This window comes from Cyanistes caeruleus, chromosome 11 (genome assembly GCF_971803275.1).
Source record: "Cyanistes caeruleus chromosome 11, bCyaCae1.hap1.1, whole genome shotgun sequence".
NCBI classification, from domain to species: domain Eukaryota; kingdom Metazoa; phylum Chordata; class Aves; order Passeriformes; family Paridae; genus Cyanistes; species Cyanistes caeruleus.
The window spans coordinates 17,242,215-17,261,605 of NC_141711.1; the positions used below are offsets into that span (position 1 = coordinate 17,242,215).

The 19,391-nt window shown below is 41.6% G+C and overlaps 2 protein-coding genes across 5 annotated transcripts in view; one reads left to right on the forward strand and one right to left on the reverse strand.

Moving 5' to 3' along the window:
- The window catches only part of IPPK (inositol-pentakisphosphate 2-kinase), a 31,386-nt gene extending 27,576 nt beyond the window's left edge, over window positions 1-3,810 (forward strand). Inside the window, exon 13 of the mRNA XM_086845188.1 lies at window positions 626-3,810. Coding sequence (XP_086701314.1) covers window positions 626-851 — 226 coding nt within the window. The 3' untranslated portion in view covers window positions 852-3,810. The remainder of the gene's footprint in view (window positions 1-625) is intronic.
- CENPP (centromere protein P) overlaps window positions 3,561-19,391 on the reverse strand; it is a 113,462-nt gene continuing 97,631 nt past the window's right edge. For all 4 annotated transcript variants that reach the window (XM_086845192.1, XM_023935579.2, XM_023935580.2 and 1 more), the window contains 3 exons: window positions 5,658-5,737; window positions 4,165-4,256; window positions 3,561-3,956 (listed from right to left, as the gene is read on the reverse strand). In XM_086845192.1, coding sequence (XP_086701318.1) covers window positions 3,838-3,956; window positions 4,165-4,256; window positions 5,658-5,737 — 291 coding nt within the window. In that variant the 3' untranslated portion in view covers window positions 3,561-3,837. The remainder of the gene's footprint in view (window positions 3,957-4,164; window positions 4,257-5,657; window positions 5,738-19,391) is intronic.

Genomic DNA, 19,391 nt, shown 5'->3' on the forward strand with positions numbered 1-19,391 from the left:
AATCAAGAGGTGACAGCTTTGGCTGTCAGGCAGGAGGCTCTGCCACAATATTATCCCTTTTGGCTTGTGTCAGCAGTGCTAATCTGTTCTTCTGCAGGGGGCTTTGCTTCACCAGAGCCCTTTTATTTTTAGAGAATGCTGTTTGCTGCATTTGTCCTGCAGTTCTCCAGTGAAGTGTTAGTGATGGACATCACTTGTGCAATGGCTGACTTCAAACTCCTCCATCCCTTAGCATGCCTGGACAGCAATACTGAGTGTTTATTACCTTGAACCTAAGTAGGAGTTGCAGTCCCTTTGCTGCTGTTGCTGGTTAATAAGGCTGTTGCTTTGTAAGCACCACCTAGAAACAGCTTAGATTTACTAAATGCAGTAAGTGGGAGTAATGTTTGACTTCAGCTGTGTGGAAGCTGAAAGGAAAATGTAAGGAAGAGATGCCAGCAAGGTCCCATCAGGACTGGTAAAGCTGGAGCTATAGTTTCCCAAGAGCTACATTAGCTGCAGTTTATTTTCTTGGGCTCCCACAAAAGTTCTAAGATAAACATTAGAGTCACTTCTGTAAAGGGACACATAAATTAAAAATACTGGTTTCAATGACTCAGATGTGCAATGTGGTTTTATTTTCCAGCTCTGAGCAAAGACCTGTGGTACTGACATCCAAATCCAGATTCACCTTCTCTGTTTCTGTGCTGGACCTGGACCTGAAGCCCTATGAAGGCATCCCCCACCAGTACAAACTTGATGGTGAAATAGTCAACTATTACCTGAAGAATGTACAGGCCAAAGAGGACCCAGTTATGTCCAACCTCTTCAAGGAGAATGAAGACTGCACATTAGTTCTCCATAAAGTGTAACCATTCCCTTAAGGTTATTTTTATTCAAACAGATGAGAAGGTGAAAGATTATTGGAATACAGTTATGGTGATTCTTTTTTCTTTTATATTGTGTTCAGTGCATTTTTCAGCTGTGAATGTTTTTGCTTTATGAAATGATTTCTAATGGGTAATGCCTTCTCAGAGACCTGGGATAGCAGTAAGCCACACGTTTGCTAGATAACCTTAATGAATGTATTTAATGTGACAGAACAGGTAATGTGCCATACCTTGGAACTAGAGGACAGATCAAATTAATACAAAGTCTGCTTCCTTAGAATTGAAAGAGCACAGAATTTAAAGGTTTCCTGAAATATTGCACTAACTTAGAAAGCCTAATTACTAACAAGAGAATTGCCTTGGAGCCTGTGCTTTGAGTCTCCCTCATCCCTACTAAAGGAGGGAGTGCTCTGGCAAAACCTATACAACACTTTAGCATTAATCCACTGAAAATACAACCATGCAGTGGCTGATCTGTGGAACTGCCCTGGCACTGCAGAACATTTAAGTACTAATGCATGGACTAGGAACACCAGGCTGCCTCCAGAAGTTGTGTGATCACCTTGTCTCTACCTAAAGCTTCTGAAACGAAGTGCAAAGGTTAAGGTAAACAACCTTGAGTTTTACATAATAGTTGTGCTTAACTCACCTGCCATGCTGGTTTTTATTGTTTCTGTATCTTATATGCTGCTATTGGAGGTGAAACCACAGCTCACTCTTGCCTAATTTAGATTGAGCTATAAGAATATGTTCTGAGTTTTACAGATCATTTCAGGTCTTTCAGATAGTGTCAAACACTGGCACTCTTACACTGATGCCTCACACTGCTTAGCATGAGCAGTCTCTTCTGCTTTAAATGGCACAGGTGACAGAATCCCATTTTCTTTCCTGCAGTGGGTCACTCTTGTTGCCAGGGTGAGCTTGTGTCAGTGCTACATATGAGCAGTGCTCTGTGCAGCTGAAGGCTGGGGAGGTGCTGCAGTAAAGCCATCCTTGGGGAAAATCCTGAGCTGGAACTGAAGGGTATGGCCAAGCCTGAGGGTACAGTGAGAAAATCTGCAGCTCCTTTTCCCTCAAGGATAACACCCCCTGAATGGTGCAGAGATGCTCCTCCAGCCCCAGTGAACAGCTCTTACCTGGATACAGCCTGTGTTTACCAGTAATGGTGGTCAGGGTCATGTATCTTAACTCCTAAAAACAGATTTATATTGGGACCTCAGTGTAACCTTTGAATTGTTCCACTTTATCTGAAATTCAAACATATGATCCCCTGTACCTTGGCACAATTCAAGGAAGAAATGTGAAACACAGAGCCACCACTACCCCTGTGCCAGAGACCTGAGCTGGCAGTGTTGGCATCCAGTGCCAGGAGCCCTTTGGGGCAGGGCCTGAGATTTGAGACTACAAAAGTGCAATGAGCTGGCAGCAGGAATAACCCCTTCTTCCCAAAGAAAACCTGGAGGGAGAGAGCTACTTCTAAATCCAGAAACCCTCCAGCTATTAGAAAGAGGAGGAAGGAAGGACCCTGCACAGCTGGGAAGTTTCCAGGTTTTTATGCTGTAACTTTACACATATTTCATATGCAAACAGCAGTGTCTGTGCTGAGCAAACAGTTTTGTTTTCAGGCAAGGAGGAGGGAGCTAAAGATGAACTGAACTAAAGGTTACACAAAACCAGCCCAACCAGTTCCATGTCAGTGGAGAAGAAGGAATGAATTTTGCCTGTGTACTGGATCCCAAACTTAAAATGAGCCTGCCTTATCTAACAAGAGAGTTGCATTGATCAAAACCCAATCTCTGGTGTTGCTCAGCTGTTGAGTCTGGCAGAAACCAGGCTCTGGTCTGTCAGTTTTTCCTAATCTACCGTAACAGTCAGAGACCATTTCAGTGATCAAACACTGGATTATTACATTTATGGGATTAGAAACATAGTGTTGCTTTAGTTCAGATTTCTCCACCTTTTTTCCCAGTGCTGCATGGAGTGGGCAGTTGTGTTGCCGGGGGCTCCAGCTCCTCTGGCCTCTTATCACATGAGATCCCAGAGCTGTGGGTTTGGGCTCTTGGTTCCAGGAACTGTTACTCCCCACCTGAAAAGTTCCAGTCACATGGCTTGGGTTGGGGTGCAGTGCTAGTGCAGAGCAGGAGCTCCTGGAAACACAGAGTTCTCAGATGGGCTCATGGCACATCTGATAGAAAGGAAGGGAGAGGCAAGCCATTGGTCTGATTTGTTTTGTGTCTTCAGGGATGAATGTGTGAAAGGTGATGCTTGGCTAATGTGTTACCATAATTTCCTCATGGAAGTCAGAAATGCAAAGGAGGTGCTGCAGTGGGCAGGAGGTGACTCACTCACCTGTTCCCAGGGGTGTCATGGGCCTCTCTGGGTTAGATTAACGCTGTTTCAACACTCACCTTGTGGAACAAAGTTACTTCATACAGTTACCTTTGGGTTTTTTAGCATTGTTATGTCTTTGAAATCTTCAAATTGTCTTCTTCCACCCTAATTTAATGAGTAAACTATTTAACTCTTTGTTCTAGGAGTCTCTTACTGTTCTCTTGTCATTTTAAAATCACTGTACTTTAACAGAGCTGTGAAATGAAATGGATTTTTATGGACTTGATTTTGACAGTGCATGATCTTTTAACAATTTCCAGGTATCTAGAAAATGTTAAGAAGATAAACCACTCTGGTACATTGATGATTCAGAAAGATAAATTTATAATGAAATCACTCTGTACATGTAACTATTTTATTTGGCATTTTTGTATTTAAATGGCTGTATTTATTTTCATGTCATGACAATTTATATATAACGTGCCATAATTGTACAGATAGCATGTTTTATGAGTATGGTTTCTAAATGGAAAATAACTTAATGTTTATATTCAATAAAATTATAGACTGTGTAACACAATATCTTAATTAAAACTACTTTTGAAATTGCTGCCTGGTGTGTAAGTAATGCTGGCATTCATTTTTCTGAGCCCACCACTTTGATCAGGTTCTCGATGGCTGCCTCAATCCCGAAGAGCCGAAGCGCGCTCCGGAACCTGCCAGGGATGCTCTCCACACTCATCCTCTGCTCCAGGACTGCAGGAGAAACAGAGCAGTGCAGGTTATTTTCCAAGAGTTGCAGCAGTGCTGACAGCAGGTGGGTAAAAGCAGGATAGCTGCAGGGTTTGTGAGCCCTTGGAGATTACACAGGAGGTGAAGTATAGCTGCTGCTCAATTGGGAAAAAGATTTGCCAAAACCAGGGCCTGGCAGCTCAGGAACAGTCCCTGAAGTGACTGATGTTACCTTGCTTTGGTGCCTTGGGCAGGAGATCCAGGACAGGTGTCGTGGTCCCTTCTTTATCCAGATGGATCTTCCAGACAATCACCAATTCAAACCTGTACAAGGTGCACAGGAAAGGCAGTTCAGGTTAACCAGGTGCTGTCTTTGAGCTTTCCTTCAAAGCAGAAAGTGCAGCAGGCATGAGGCTCAACCTTGTACTCTGCAACAACATTCACCTCATGTAATGCAATGAACCATCTCAGGATTCAGGAACACATCAGTCCAAAGACAAGGAAGGGTTCTGGCTCCATCCAGATTTGCACAGTGCAGTAAAAGTGAGAAGAAAGCAAAGGAGAGCACTGAGTGTCCCCTGGTTCTATCCCTCATGTAATACCTACTCTCAGGATCAGGTGCTGAGAACAGGAAACTTGTTTCAGAAGTTTTTGCATGAATGGTGATGTGCTGGGCTTGGCATAAGGGCTGCCCTGCTACTCAGGGCCTTTTTAGACTGATGGCAGGTAGACATCTGTCCAAGGCCTACATTCCTTTGCTTTTAATTTAAAAAGGGAAATAAAGCCTACTTTATTCTAATAATGATATTCCTGTCATTACTTCTTCAGGAATAGTGTTGGTGGTTGTGCAAGGCCAGTCACAGCTTTCAGTGGGATGAGATCACTGCACCATCCCCAGGGAACAGTGAGGCAGGAGCAGAGTCCAGAACAACATCCACAGCAGAGCTGCTGCTTTACAGCTCCCTTTGTTCCCTCCAACCCTCAAGTCCCTTGCTGGAGGTAAGGCTTTCCTAATCCAGAGCTGGTCTGCAGTGTGAGGAGCAAGGCCCCTTTTTCAGTGGTGTTCAACCCATCATGACTCTAAGAGCTTCTTTCCAATGTGATTTATCAGCCTTTTGCCACTTCATTTTTACAAATCCTTTGTGAATTTGTGCACAGCTTGTTCTGGCATTTTGCAAACAAATTTCTATGGCAGGCTGTTTTCTACCAAGCCACTGAAATCACTTTTATATTCCAGTGTTTCATGACTGTGGTGGAGAGGGAATGAGGGTAATGGACTTGGCACCAGAGGAGAAACTGTAAAATAAAGCAAGTTCTTCCCTATCTGGGATAGCCAAAGGACAATTCATTCCTGCATCCCTAAGATAAAGCATTTAGTTTTATAGGGCAAGTCTGGCTGAATGAAACAGCATCATCTGTTAGTCTGTTTGCTAGTTCTACACACAAACATAATGAAGGGAGCTGTGTCTTATTTCCATATAAATTAAAGCATGTCAAAGCAAAGTCTAACAGGAGAAGGGAACAGTTTGATCCCATCACAAAATAGTTATTTTTCATGCCCCTTACAGAATTTTTGACAGTGACAGTAACACCATCTTCCATTTAACTGTAAGGATTTTTTTTTTCCCCTGCTGAAAATCCCAAATGAGAGATGGAACATTTCTCAGAGGAAGGCCTGTGCAACCCCTCACCTGTGTAAATACAGAAATGCATTTATTGGCTTACCCAGAAATTTTGGGGTTCTTGAGAATGATAAAATCTCCCAGCAGTCCTTCTGGAAGGGTCACAATGTCAGGATACTTGGCCTGTGAACAAAAAGGTTCAATTGGTTCATAAAAACCACAGCAGATAAGGTGGTTCCTACCCAGTGCTCCCCAGTTACAGTAGATTGCACTAAGTTAAGACTAACAATACTTTCTGAAATTCTGACTTGTTGGCTTATTTTTTTTTTAGATTCTTATATAAAACCCAGGAAACCTTGTAAAAACATTTTTATTTTAACCAAGTTCATTAACTGGATTAATAACATCTTATAATACATCACCCTGTCAACCCCTGCCTCTGTGAGTGATGACACGTCACTGGTACGCTCTGGTTTGAGATGGACACCAAGCTCCACACAAGGCTTTGAAAGAGTAATTAAGGCAATGAGACACCAAAATAACCAATGTTAGCAAAATATGGAACAACAGCAACATGATCAAACATAAAAATACTGGCTCATATTAAAATTCCATGTTTCTGGGAATTATTTTCAGTTACTACAATGTGCAAAGGTTGATGGTTGCTCCATTACTTTGTTAGTCAATCTGCTGTGATCGACGTGCCTTGTGAAAGCCCCAGAACTTTAGAGCTATTTTAAAAGCATGTGAAAGAACTCATGGCTCTGTGTGGATCCTGCAGGTGCCAGGTTACCCAGAGGATGAGGGGATGCACAGACACCCAGCACCAAGGAATAGCATCCAGCAGGGATGTGCTGCTGGAAAATGAAATGGAATGGAGCCGCAGACTCCAGGGCTGTGCCCTGCTTGTCCTGCCTCGTGTACTGGACACAAAGCTGTGTTCCAAACCTTGCAGTTTATAAAGTGTGAAAAGTCTCCCAGCCTGAATCATTCCACAGAGCTCCCAGTACAAGCGGCAGGTCTTATGGAAAAGGAGCAGGAGAGCTCAGCTTTGAGCAGCACTGGAGAAAATGAGTTTGGTTTTATGGGATTACGCCTCATCTGGCAGAGCAAAATTGCTACCAGATGTGACCTTGCTCTGGTTTAGGAATTTCTGACAAACTGAAGGGGGGCTGTGCAGGATGCCAAATGACATAAAACACATGGAATTTGCTCATTTTAATTTCTACCCAGTATCCAGCACTGTATTTACTGTGAGGATAACAACCATGATCTATCCTGGGAACACAGACACAGAAGGGAGGACACTGAGCAGGGCAGTTACAGTGTTAGAAGTGTGGCTGATCAAAGGTCACTCATCCGGCAGAGCAGGGATCCTCTTCCAGCTTTACTCCCTGTGGAATTATGCCCCTCTGATAACAAAACAAGTTTTCCAGGCATTCCTCCTCAATAACCCATGCCTGATTTCCATTATGAGCCTCTCCTTGCCTGGTGTCAGAGGCCAGGGAGGACTGAACGAGCCTTCAGCTCCAGGCTGTAGATACTGGGAATGCAGGATTAGCTTCTATCTGGAACTCAGCTGGGGCATCCCTCATTTACAAGGGATCTGAGTATCCCATAGCTAAACACTGAGTCACACTGCATCTGCCCATACCCAGACATTTGGAATCCACCAGAGAAAACATCAGAGGAACCAGGTAAGAGTTACAATTGCCAAAACTGAAATGCTCCCAGGGCTGTCTCAGGGGTTCCTCTGCAGCTGCCGTGACGGACACGTTCCCCCCTGTAACTATCCTGTGTGTGGGGTATTTATGTCCTATGGAAGCCAGAGGCAACTCAAGGAAATCCAGGGTATGATTTTCTGTGGAAAAGCTTCCCTGTACCTGGGAGAGAGAGCCCCGGGGAGTTCTGCACACAGCGAGGGCCGTTCTGTGCCTTCCCTCAGTGCCGGGGCTCTGGCAACCAACCTGAACGCTGTGAGAAGCCAATCCTGTGCGATATTCACAGGATTTGGGATAAGATCCAGCTTTGCAGCGGGAAAGGTCATATTTTAGCTATCCACAAAACACACAAAACCACAAATACCTACATCCCTGTTTGCTATAACCCGAGTCCTGGCAGCAGCTTGAGGCAGCCCCGGCCCAGATCCGTGCGAGGATCCTGGCTACCATTCCCACCTTCCACCAATGCCCAGTGGGAGCAGGAAGCAAAACTACCACACCCAGGATCAAGCAGCAGCCTTAAACACTGACAATTCCAGGAATGAACTCTGGGAAATGCAGTCACACAATCTTGCCTCTAATATTCCACACAGAAAATACAGGTTCTGAATCCCACCTGTGGCAGGTGACTGAACAATGAGGCACAGGGATGAGCATGGAGAGATCCCCAGTTCTAAACGCTCTGTGGGTACCACATTACCACCTCATCTTCTCTGGTGAGCTACTTTTTCCTTGAGGAAAAGCAAAGCTGAGCAAGCAAACCAGAGTAGCAGGATGAGCTGAGCCACTGAAAGGTCTCTTGGGAAAGTCAGGAACTCCTGAGGGATCTTGTAAACCAGACCCAAGGCAAGGGAAAGAGATCCCATCAAAGACATGATAGCAGATGGGAAGGATCAGCTACAACTGCATTAAGCAAAACCTGACTTTAATCAAGAAATATCTTTCCTCAGATGACTTTTAAATGTCAGCTTATGATCAAAACCAAAAGTCCAAGCTATTATTACTCCTAGACGGAAATCGTTTTTCCAGCTCCTTCAGGAGTCCAAGCAGGGAATCTTATGGGAACTTTTGTCTCAAACAGAATAGTCTCAAACCACAAAGGGACTGTGGTGATGGAATGCACAGCTCTCCCCTGCTCCCATGACATATTTTACACACACGTGGAGCCATCCCAGGGAATACACTTGTAGCAGCTATTTCTCAACACAATATATTATTCCGCAGCTGTTTAAAGCTGCATTGCAATTTTCTGCACACGAGATCTCTGCTAAGGAAAATGTTATAAATGTGTTCAGCTTAAGAGCTGTAGCTACAATTGCAAAGCAAAATTGGCAAGGGAGATGCCAGATAAAAACAGATAAATTTGCTTCTGTCCCACTTAGCAAGAAAACACACCACTGCTCCCAGCTGGAACAGGTCCCTTTTACTGCTAATTCTGAACTTGCTGTTCTGGAAGAAGGACATAAATAAAGAGTTATGGCACCACGAGCTCTCCTATAGGGAGAAGCAATTTCTAAATCTGCCCAGGAGGCTCCACTTGGGCTCTGATTTGGGTGATTTCTCTGTATGGTTTGCTCAGCTAAGGCCACGTTATCATCCACTGAAATCATACATGGTTGGGAGCACCAAGACCTCAAATCCCAACACTGATATAACACCAGTAATTTTTTTAATGAATTTCACTAAGGCAATAAAGGCACATTTAGAAAGTGGAAGTTTCTCATTTTGTGCAACTAAAGGAACTGTAACCAAGAACAGATAATAATGCATTTTCACCCTTCACCTAAATTACACCCCATAGAAACACTGCATTTTCAGAATGGATTTATGAAGCTTCACCACTCGTAATTAAGTCTCAGAATAAATACAGCTCCCGCCTTCCCATCATGAGGGAAAGTTCCTCAAGCAAACCAGTCCTGCTGGTGATCCCTGTGATGCCAATCACCCAAACCTCCGGCGCCAGCAGAACCAAGGACGAGAGGAACATGAGAACAAAGTGGTTTTTTCTAAAATGATAAAGTGGTTTTATCCCCGTGGCAGTCCCAGCCCACCCCCCATGCTCAGTCCTCTGCTTTTAAAATTAAAATCGCACGTGACACAACAGCACTCAAGTCTCACTTTTTAGAAGAGGAAAGGAGAATTTTGGGAGCAGATCTGAGGGCCTATAAGAAAGTCTGACAATGGCAAATAGTGACAGGAAAACAGGGAGTATCTTCCCACTGACAGAAACCAGGGATAGATGGGATATTGGGGAGTTGTTCCCTGTGAGGGTGGGGGTACCCTGGCACAGGTGCCCAGAGCAGCTGTGGCTGCCCCTGGATCCCTGAAGTGCCCAAGGCCAGGCTGGATGGGCTTGGAGCAGCCCAGGATAGTGGGATGAGATTATCTTTAAAGATCCCTTCCAACCCCAGCCATCCTGGGATTTTATAAATAACAGTTTGAATGTCACCCTGGACAGGGCAAATCCTTGCAAACATTTACCAGAATCTCTCCCACGCTCAGGACACGTCTGGCTCCCTCCTGTAGCACAGGCACAGCTGCTTGGTTACCTGGATAAAAAGTGCTCTGCGCCCACCTGGTTTCAGACCAGGCCTTTTTATCGGCCCAGATCTGTGACTGATGCCTTTGCTAAGATTCCATCTTGCAGCTTCCTCTTGCAGATCAGTCAATGTTCTGCACAAGTACCTGAAGCCACTGACCACCAGCGCCAAATCCAGTGGCCTTTACTCATTGCCAGTGAAATCTCTCTGCTTTGTTCTTTCTTTCCTTTTCTCTTCCCTTGATTACAGCTTCTCTTTTTTGGCTCTATTTTCACTTATTTTCCTCCTTCCATATTTCCATAACATTATTATTTTTTGTGCGTGACTCAGCCATGAGTCTACATGATTCAGTTTGTCACTATGCTCACAATGTGACCAATAATTTTCCATAATTTTTGTATTTTCCTAATTGGATCTAGGCTGTAGGTCTACAGAAGAGCCAACCCAGCATAACCAAGGCCCGAGTACACAAAATTCCGTGTCTCATTTCCTTTCAATATCACTTTGTCATATGGCAACCATGTGTTTATCTGCAACTTAATTACAGCAGACTGAGAATAAATTAAAATACGTACTGGAGGTTTATTTTTGTGAGGAAAAATAGAATTAAATGAACACAAAACCTCAGGAAGAACAGGAAGGGGTAGATCATAAACAGGGAACATAGAGGCTGCAGATACTTTTTCTTCACTTTTTTCTTGCTGGGCAAAAGACAAATCTCTCCAGTACTTCTCTTTAAAATTATCAAGGTAAAAGATCTTCACTAGTTCATGAATGTTTTAAGCCCCACATTCTTCTAGCTTAAAATTCTTGGGGTTTTTTTAGCATTTTATTCAAGTTTTAAAATACACTAAGTTGGCTGTGGAGCCACCTTCTGGCCCAGCTCCAAGCCCAGGGCACAGGAACTCACTGGGATGTTGTGGGAGAGCACTGTCACTGCCCCATGACATTTATTTTGGTGGAAATACACAGAAAACCAGCAGAGCTCAGCAGTTCTCTTCTTCCTCCACAACTTCACCGACATATTAGTTCTCATTCTATTGTATTTTGAGTCCCCTGCCCTCCCTCTGCAGCTAGGTATAATTACATATTTCTTGATGATAAACTTTACAAATGGCACCGTGTGGAAGTCAGCAGAGATGTCTAATTTAGCAAGGGATGATGAGCAGCCAAGGACAATACAGAGATGAAAAATTATGGAAGGAAAAAAGATGTCATATTGCAGAGCAGCATGAAGTATCAACAATTCGGGAAGAAAGAATTGTGAGCCAAATTTTTAATAATCTGAAGGAAGCAGACTGCAGGAAAGGCATTTTTAGGAGAGAAATTAAGCCAAGTTTGTGTTTTCTTCCATTACAACAGAAGTAAGAGACCTCATAGATCTTTATTTTTTTCTGTATAGAAGTTGCTGCAAGATTCTCTCTAAGCCTTTTTGATGTCTTAAGAAAAGGATCCAGAATTGCATAAAGAATTTGGATTTGAAATACCCCAGAAAAATTAATCATCAAATGTGGCCCAACTTGCTTTTGTACAGTTTACATTATCAAGCTCATCCAGACAGTACAATTTAAACATCATCTAAATAAAAGCATCTGAATTTAGTTAATGACTTGGCTCTAATGCTGTGTTAGTTTTTTCCTAAGTAGGCAGATTAATTTTAAAAATAAACCATAGGACACAATGAAGAGCATCTAGTTCATCTAAATTAGCTCAAGGTTAGGCATTTACTTTTAAAAGGGTGTGATTAAAAAAAGTTTTTAGACAAGGTACTCAGCTTATGTTCATCATTTATTGCTGTGGTTTTTAAATCTTTCTCAAAGGTCTGAAGACTTATTTGCTTCAATGCGTGCAAATTTATCTTACTTGGAAAAGACAGGTATATCCATAGATCCACCTGGACCATCCAAAATACCATTTTCATTTCTCACCAAGAGTTATAAACTGATAGAGAGGTCAATCACTTAGAGCAAACTGTCCCACAGCAGACGGGGTTCGGCCAAAATCTCCCTGTGCTGTCCTGCTGGTGTCCTAAAGAGCAGCTGTGCCCTGACCTTCACTGCACACCAGTCACAAAGGAGGAACCTGGGCTGGCACAAAACAACCCAAAAACCTCCTGTGGGACTTGCACTCAAACAAAGCTGTGCTCCAGTTTTAGCTCCACCCAGATCTGGTATCAGTGACAAATTGCCAAGTCCACAGCACAACTCCTGCATGTGTACAAGAATCACTCACCTAGCCTCCAGAAGAATCAGATTTTTCCTTAAACATACACAGGTATGTCCATGTGCATCCTCCTTTCACAAAAACCTCTGCAGTATTTCTATTATTCTTCCTATATTTTTCCTATTCTTCCTTCTATTGAGCTTTATAAAAAGTTTAACACCTGCATTAGATAAAAAGTGAAGCTTTACCTGTAGACCTGTATTTTCTATAAAACACACACTGTAGACACACTGAAATCTTTCCCTCAAGACACCCATCCTCTTTTAATGGTTCTACAAAGCATGACATTTTGGACAGGCTCCACAGAAATTTGCCACCCAGTAGCTTTCATTTGTCTGGTTATTTCCAATTATCAGCTGCTCATGTGAAAATAAATATTAACATGCAGTGCTGAAGTGCCTGTTGCTATCAACAGGAGCAGGAATGGGTCCAGCTGAAAAGCCCTTGAAAGCTTTAAACCCATGGAATTCTTTTCATGTCATGCCCAAATACAGCCCTTTAGATCTGGCTGTCAACAAAACATTTCAGATTTCCAAATGCATCCTTAGTGCAAACAAGAAGGACACAGTAAATATTCTTGAGAAGACACAAACATCTGCAAGAAGAGATTCACCAATTTATAATTATTGTATGTGTGAGAGTGTAAAGTGGCAATCTACTGGCAAATAACAGGCTTGCAAAATTGGTCAACTATCCTCAAACTCTGATCTACTCAACGACTTCCACAAGAAAGCTGCAAAACCTCCCCAAAAAACCAAAATAGAAGCAAAAATAAGGAACACTGAAAACCTGTAGCACTATATGTGTGCAAACTGTGCTATACTTTTGACCAAATCTCTCACAACAAGTTGGATTTTGAGTCAAATATCTGTGTACTGGTGAGTAGAAAAGAATTCAGGGCAGCAAGGAGAATTCTTTAGTGTATCCAGAAGGAGAAATCACAGGCAGCTGCCAGGCAAAAACATCTCCTTATGCTCTACTTTATTTGGTTTATAAAGGCCAAAGTTGCACTGCCCAGGAATGTTGTGTGATGCGTGTGGATAAATATTTGTTTTATTGCTTAGGTACTGCAACAACACAAAGAGCACTGCTAATACCAACAGCAGCTGCCAGTGCAATTCATTCACTTTCAATGCAAACTTGAGGCATTTCATAATTTCAGTTTTAGTTGCTGGCCTTGCAGAAACATTTCAAAACTCTTGGTAACAATATGTTTAGTTCTGGTAGAAGCCCAGTTTAAAGCAAAGTAGTTAATACTAAAGTTTTCTCTTTTTCCTTCGGTTTCCCAAGCAATCGGTTTAGTTCTCTTGTGTTTTTAAAGCTTGAAAGAAGAAAAGTGACCCAAACATTCCTGTGTGCAAACATGGTGAATGTTTAAAGTTTTCTTTGTGTACTAAGCAGGAGATTTGTCCTCAAAGCTGTGGAATAATGCTCGCTGCAGCCTGGATCCTGGAGCACCAACCCTTCCCAGCCTTTCACACAGACAGGTCTGAGGAAGGAGCCCTCAACCCTCTCGTGTAAAAATTCATCAAGAAAAAGGAAATTAAAGCAACAGACAAAAGGAAGATTTCCATTCCCAGAATTTAAATGTGGCGTTACCCCCAGCTCATATAAAAAGATGAGGCTGTAACACTCAGGCTTCCATTCCCAAACCCAGGCTGAGTCCCACAGCAGGAATCAAAGACAATCTCATGCAAAAACTCGAGGAGACAGGCAAGCACCATAATGTTATTTAAAATGGAGTTCTGGATTACTTCAATATTAATTTTTCCACCATAGAAAGACCTCTGGATGACTCTTCCCAAACACACTGAGCTCTAACATCTGAGGTCTCCAGCATATTCTTCACCTTTGGCTTTTCCTATTTTTTCCCCCTCCCTGTTTTGGATTCAGCTCCTGCATTTCTTGCAGCTGCCCCTGCCAGTGCAGAAGTAGCACTGTCTAGACTATGCACATACTTGTGCCTCCTAGAAACTCTTAAAATAATTCCAATTGTAGCTGTACAGCTCCTAGACCTCCAAAATCACATTTCTGATCTCTAGCATACCCCTATGAATTCAGAATTATTGTCTAACTGTTCAGTCCTGATTAACTCACAGGATCTTTCTTGCTACTTCCCATGAGACAAAAATACCATAACACTCAGTTACTAAAATACTCGCAGTGAATGAACCTTATAAAATGTCCCAACTTGCTGAAACAAAATCAGTTTTATCCCACCTTGGACAATTAATGTTGTGTAATAGAAGTAAAGGCCATGAAATACAGAAAAAGTAGCAAATAAATAATAGAAAAATAGAATATCTGAAGTTGGAAGGGACCCACAGGGGTCATTGATATCAAAGCCTGTGCAAGCATTTCCACAGGGATAGTCCAAGAGGGAAGCTGGGATTGTCAAGCACATGGGATGTGCTGGCACAACAGGAATTACAAAGGAATCCATCTCTGTCCCCAGCCCCAAACTTCTCATCTTGTATCATGAAAACAAAACTCAGTGTTTCAGAAATAACTCTTCTTGTTCTCCAGTCATTTGATGATTCCACCAGTTCCCAAAGGAAAGGGAACACACAGCATTTAATGTGAAGAACAGAGAGAAATCATAATAAAAATGTAAATTGGCAAAGTCTGTCTGATCCTGGGAAAAACCCAAACCACGCCAATGTTCTCCTTCAACAAGACATGCTTCTAAACCATACACAGAGCCATCCAGAAAAACATAACCTGTTCAGAGGTCTTTGTTTTTAACATTTCCCTCCTGGAAGATGACACAGGGGGAACTGTGCTGGAGTATCAGGAGACAGACAGCTCCTGTTTGTTTGGAGTTGCCAAAGTTTGGCCATAAATGCCAGTCAGTTCTTAAAGCAAACGTAATTAATCACTTTATGGGTGTTCTGAACTTGTAGTCAATTCTGAATTTTGTGCACTGTGGAATTATAAATCTCTGGAAAGGTGATAATCAAAAATACCAATATGGTATTAACAGTTACATTTAAAAATGAGATTCCTGTACATACACACACACATCTGGCCATTCTGCCCCTTCAGACTCTCACTGGTAGCTGCAGAACTGCTCTACAAATAATTTTTGCCATTGTCCACTAATTCACCCAAACAAATCATTTGATGCTACTGTTTGTAATGGGAAAAACATGAATCAACAGGCAAAGACAACTAATTTTCAAATCTAAAAGGAAACCACAAGAAACCTTTGTTATTGTCCTCAAAGTGTCTTCTTGTCCCAGCTGCCAACAAATCCTTCGTTTTGACTAAAATGCTTCAAAATATTTGTGTCCTCAGTTTACATCTCCTTTCTGAGACAGTCTCTCAGTGGAGAGGCATCCTGTTACTAATTCCTGCTTGAGTTTAAAACCAAAGGAAAAACATCTGAAGCCCCAAACAACAGGGATATCAGCAGCAAGTCACAGGAACCCAGCCCTGTCTCCCTGCTGGCATCTTAAACCACTGGTTTTATCTGTAAGATCAAGTTGAATTTTCACATGTCAGTTCTGATACAGTCTGAGATGACAACAGTGCACAAGAGAAGCTTAAAAAAACAGATGCATTCACTTTTTAGAGAAGTACATAGCGTTTTATATGGAAATGGAAAGTGCAACCAAGCATGATGAAAAGAATGGAAACCAGATGAAAAGGGCAAACAAATAGAGAAAGGCCATTAAAATAATTACATACTCTTATTTTCTATAATTAATATATTTAAAATGCAGAATTTTCTATATTCAATTTTTTTCAGTATTTCCTATATATAAATGATATATTTCTAGGTATAGTTATTTAAAACACAGAATTTTCTATCTGTTCATTATAGCCTAATCCTTATTTAAGAGAAATGCTGTCCCTTTGCTCTGGTGGGATGTAACTGCCTTTTGAAGAAATTGAACTGGGTATGAGAAGTGATGACACCAATGAAAATCTACAGGAGGGTTATGGCTCATGCTGGAAACTGAACAACTGCTGCAAAACACAATTATTTTAGAAAAAAAGCTGGAAACCTCCAAGTTTTATTGATGAGTAAGAATGCTCAATACTGGCACAGGAGAGAAACCAAGCCCCAAGCTGAGCTTTCTGTGCTGTTTCAGACACACAGAAGATGTGCTGAGTTGAGTATTTTGGAAAGTCATGACTCAGCAAATAGCTGAAATACAACTCCCCATTACACAGGGAAGTGTCATGATCTGAACCTCAAAAAAGAAGTGGTATTATTTGACAGAAAGGGAGGAGGACAGGGGAAATCTTCCACAAATCCTTACAATGGCCAGGGTTTTAAAGCTGTGTTTTTTCAAGATGAGCAACTTTCTTTGAAACACCAAAGTGAACAGCTCTAGGTAATGTTATAACAAAAATTCCACTAAATTTCTTCACTGATGCACATAGAGGCAATATGTAGAAGCTTAAATTTCAGGTAGCTCTGAAGAAAGGCTTTACAAATTACTCAAAATTACTCTGTCTGGTCACTGCCATTTTAGATACAATTTGAGAAAAACACACCACAAATTAAAACTGATGCTGTGGGATTGAACAGAAACCTAAACAAGAGGCAATGGGTTGTGGCAATAATTAGTGTCCTCAGAAAGTTATACTAATGAATATTAATATTCTGTTCACTGCAGTAAAGAACTGGAATTGAGATGCAGTTACAGTTGAAAATGAAGTTTTTTAAAATGTAAATAGATCCCAGCCACACACATCCCCCATTGCAAATTTAGGTTTATTCCCACCTAACGACGTACTCCATGCTTTTTGCAATGTACTGTTAATGTTTTTAACTACGTGATGAAAATCTGTGTTTAATATCTCAAGGTTTACCAGCAGTATTTTGTCTTGTCCTATATTTTTTTCCATAAGTATATCCATGACCACTGATTACAGAAGGAATGCAGTAACTGGTACAGGTTTCAGAAATGCAGTGTACTGCCAATCCCAAATTCTCCATCTCATGTTCTGTGCTGACTTTAACAGTCATAAATTTTTTTTTCCCCATTGCTACTTTTTTCCAATAACTATAAACTTGTGTGTTTGATTTTAAAAAAAGCAAACCACATGGATAATTGCAAAGTTTAGGATTCCATCTTTGTCTCTGATCAAAACCAGCCAGCAACTACACGGACTCATCGTGACAACTAAGAGTAAAGCAATTTAAAAGTCATTCTGTTCTTATATTTCATTGGAAGGTTAAAAAAACTGCTGCTGTAATTTTCAGTATTGTCTTTTTCCCTTCTAATTCCTGAACAGAGCAGAAATAACCTCACATTCTTGAACATGGGTGTGTTTTTTTGACTCATGGAAATAATATTTTGATCAGTGTTTTAATTAAATAACAGATCCAACTTCAACACAGCCCTTCTGTAAATAACACAGCAAGCCAGGAGGCGTAAGTTAAATATTTAATAATGATATAATGTGAGAGAAAACTGTTAAAAATAAGGATGATTGTAGAACATTTAAAGCTATAGAATGTACTCCTGGTGCCAGGTGAGATGGTAACAAGTACAGTGGTTTGGGGTTCCCCAAGGAAATGGATATTTTGCAAGCATATTAAATTATAAGAGGTCTGCATGTGGCTACTGCTCACCTGTGGCACCACAAGGGAGATACCACAAAGGGTTTCAGGACAGAGATAAGGAAAATTCTGTATATGCAGGTGGCCTGTGGTGCTCCTAATCAGGCTGTAACATGCAAAAGTAGAATATTGCAGAGTTAAAAAGGGAGGATGGGGAGTATCTGCTTTCCTTTGATGCTCAATGAAATAATGATAGGTCAGCCAGATTGTAACTATTAAATAAAGTTATAAAGTGTGCAAAACAGCATCAGTAGGGAAGCTGTAAACCTTGGCAGACTGCATATTTTGAAGTGGCTGAGAGAAGAACTTGTGAGGGTGAAAGGGGAGCAAAGGGAATAAAGGAATAGAAAGTAAAGCAAATAATGAGATGTGGGCAGCCAAGAGGAGTTGCCTCTGTGGTTGCCTTTCAAAAGCAGCAGGACAAGGCCCTGCTGTGGCCTCAGCCTTGCCCTGCTCCCAGCAGCGGGTTGGACTCGCTCACCTGCCCGAGCTCCTGAGCGCGCTCCGAAAGGTCGGGAGTAATTCCAGCAGCACGGGAAATTATCAGTGCCTGCCTGAACACATGATTCCCTCTGCCCTGCTAAGCCAGGCTACACCTGCCATCCACTGCCTCAGAGAAGGCTGTTCCTGCTCTTGTCCTGCTTGGTCTGCCCATTATGCAGATAAGGTTCCATTTCTAAAAGGTATGATACAGAACTGAGTTTCAAGGTCTCTGTAGGTTGTGACCATAAACAATTATTTCAACTCTTCTTTCTATACTCTGTACACCTTATACTTTCTATACTTCTTAAATTGGCCTAATGATTTTTATTTTCAAGATATCCTCCTATTCCTTCAGCCTACTGGCTTTCTTTGATGACAAAGATATTACACTGCAGGCACCTTGAAGGCTTTTGAGAAACACAAGTTATTCCTCCTGTTTCACCGTTCTCCATGTATTTAAGTGGCCTTTCAGACAAAAGATGAAAATCTAAAAGCTCTTCTCAGCATCACAGATTCTCTTATGGCAACTTATACATTAATTTGACCTCCTCTGAGGTTTAGAGCAGGGGCACAGTAGTGAATGTTTTTCCTCCCTCCATTACCTCCTACAGAAAGGAGAATTGATAAAAAGGAAAACAACAACAGTATTATTGTACACCGACTAACAGCTCTTGTTATAAGAGTTAAAGAATCCATGCCAGAGGCTCCAGCCTTCACAGCCATTTCTCACATCCTATGGCTCTTGCTCAAGATACAAACCAACTGTGGTAGTTTGCCCCAAGATATAAAATAATAAAAAGTTATTCTAATTATTAGTCACTGCTCTTTAGTCTGCCTCTTCTCAAAGGACACAATTCCACATTGAAGCATCTTAACAGACCAAAACATTCCCACTGTACAACTCATTCCAGCAACTGGCCGTGGGATGGACAGGCATAACATGACTTGCAGAGATTGGCAGCTTGCTCTGTGCTCTTGGATGAACTATTCCCATAAAAACAGTCAATAATGGATCCCTGAGGACACAGCAGTGTTTGCACTCACACAGAAACTACCTGAACTGTGTATGTCTGCAATCATTTGCCATCCTAGTTTGAACTTTCAGCAGAATATACAGCATTTGTTCTTTAGTTATTATGACAGGTAAGTTTATATGGAAAATTTTAATGTAAATAACAATATTAAAGGCAATCTAATTATTAATCTTACACAGATTTAAATCTTATTGAAAAGCAGCAGATGATGTCCATTCTCAAGACACTTCTTTTCCAATTAAAAATCCTAAATCTTCT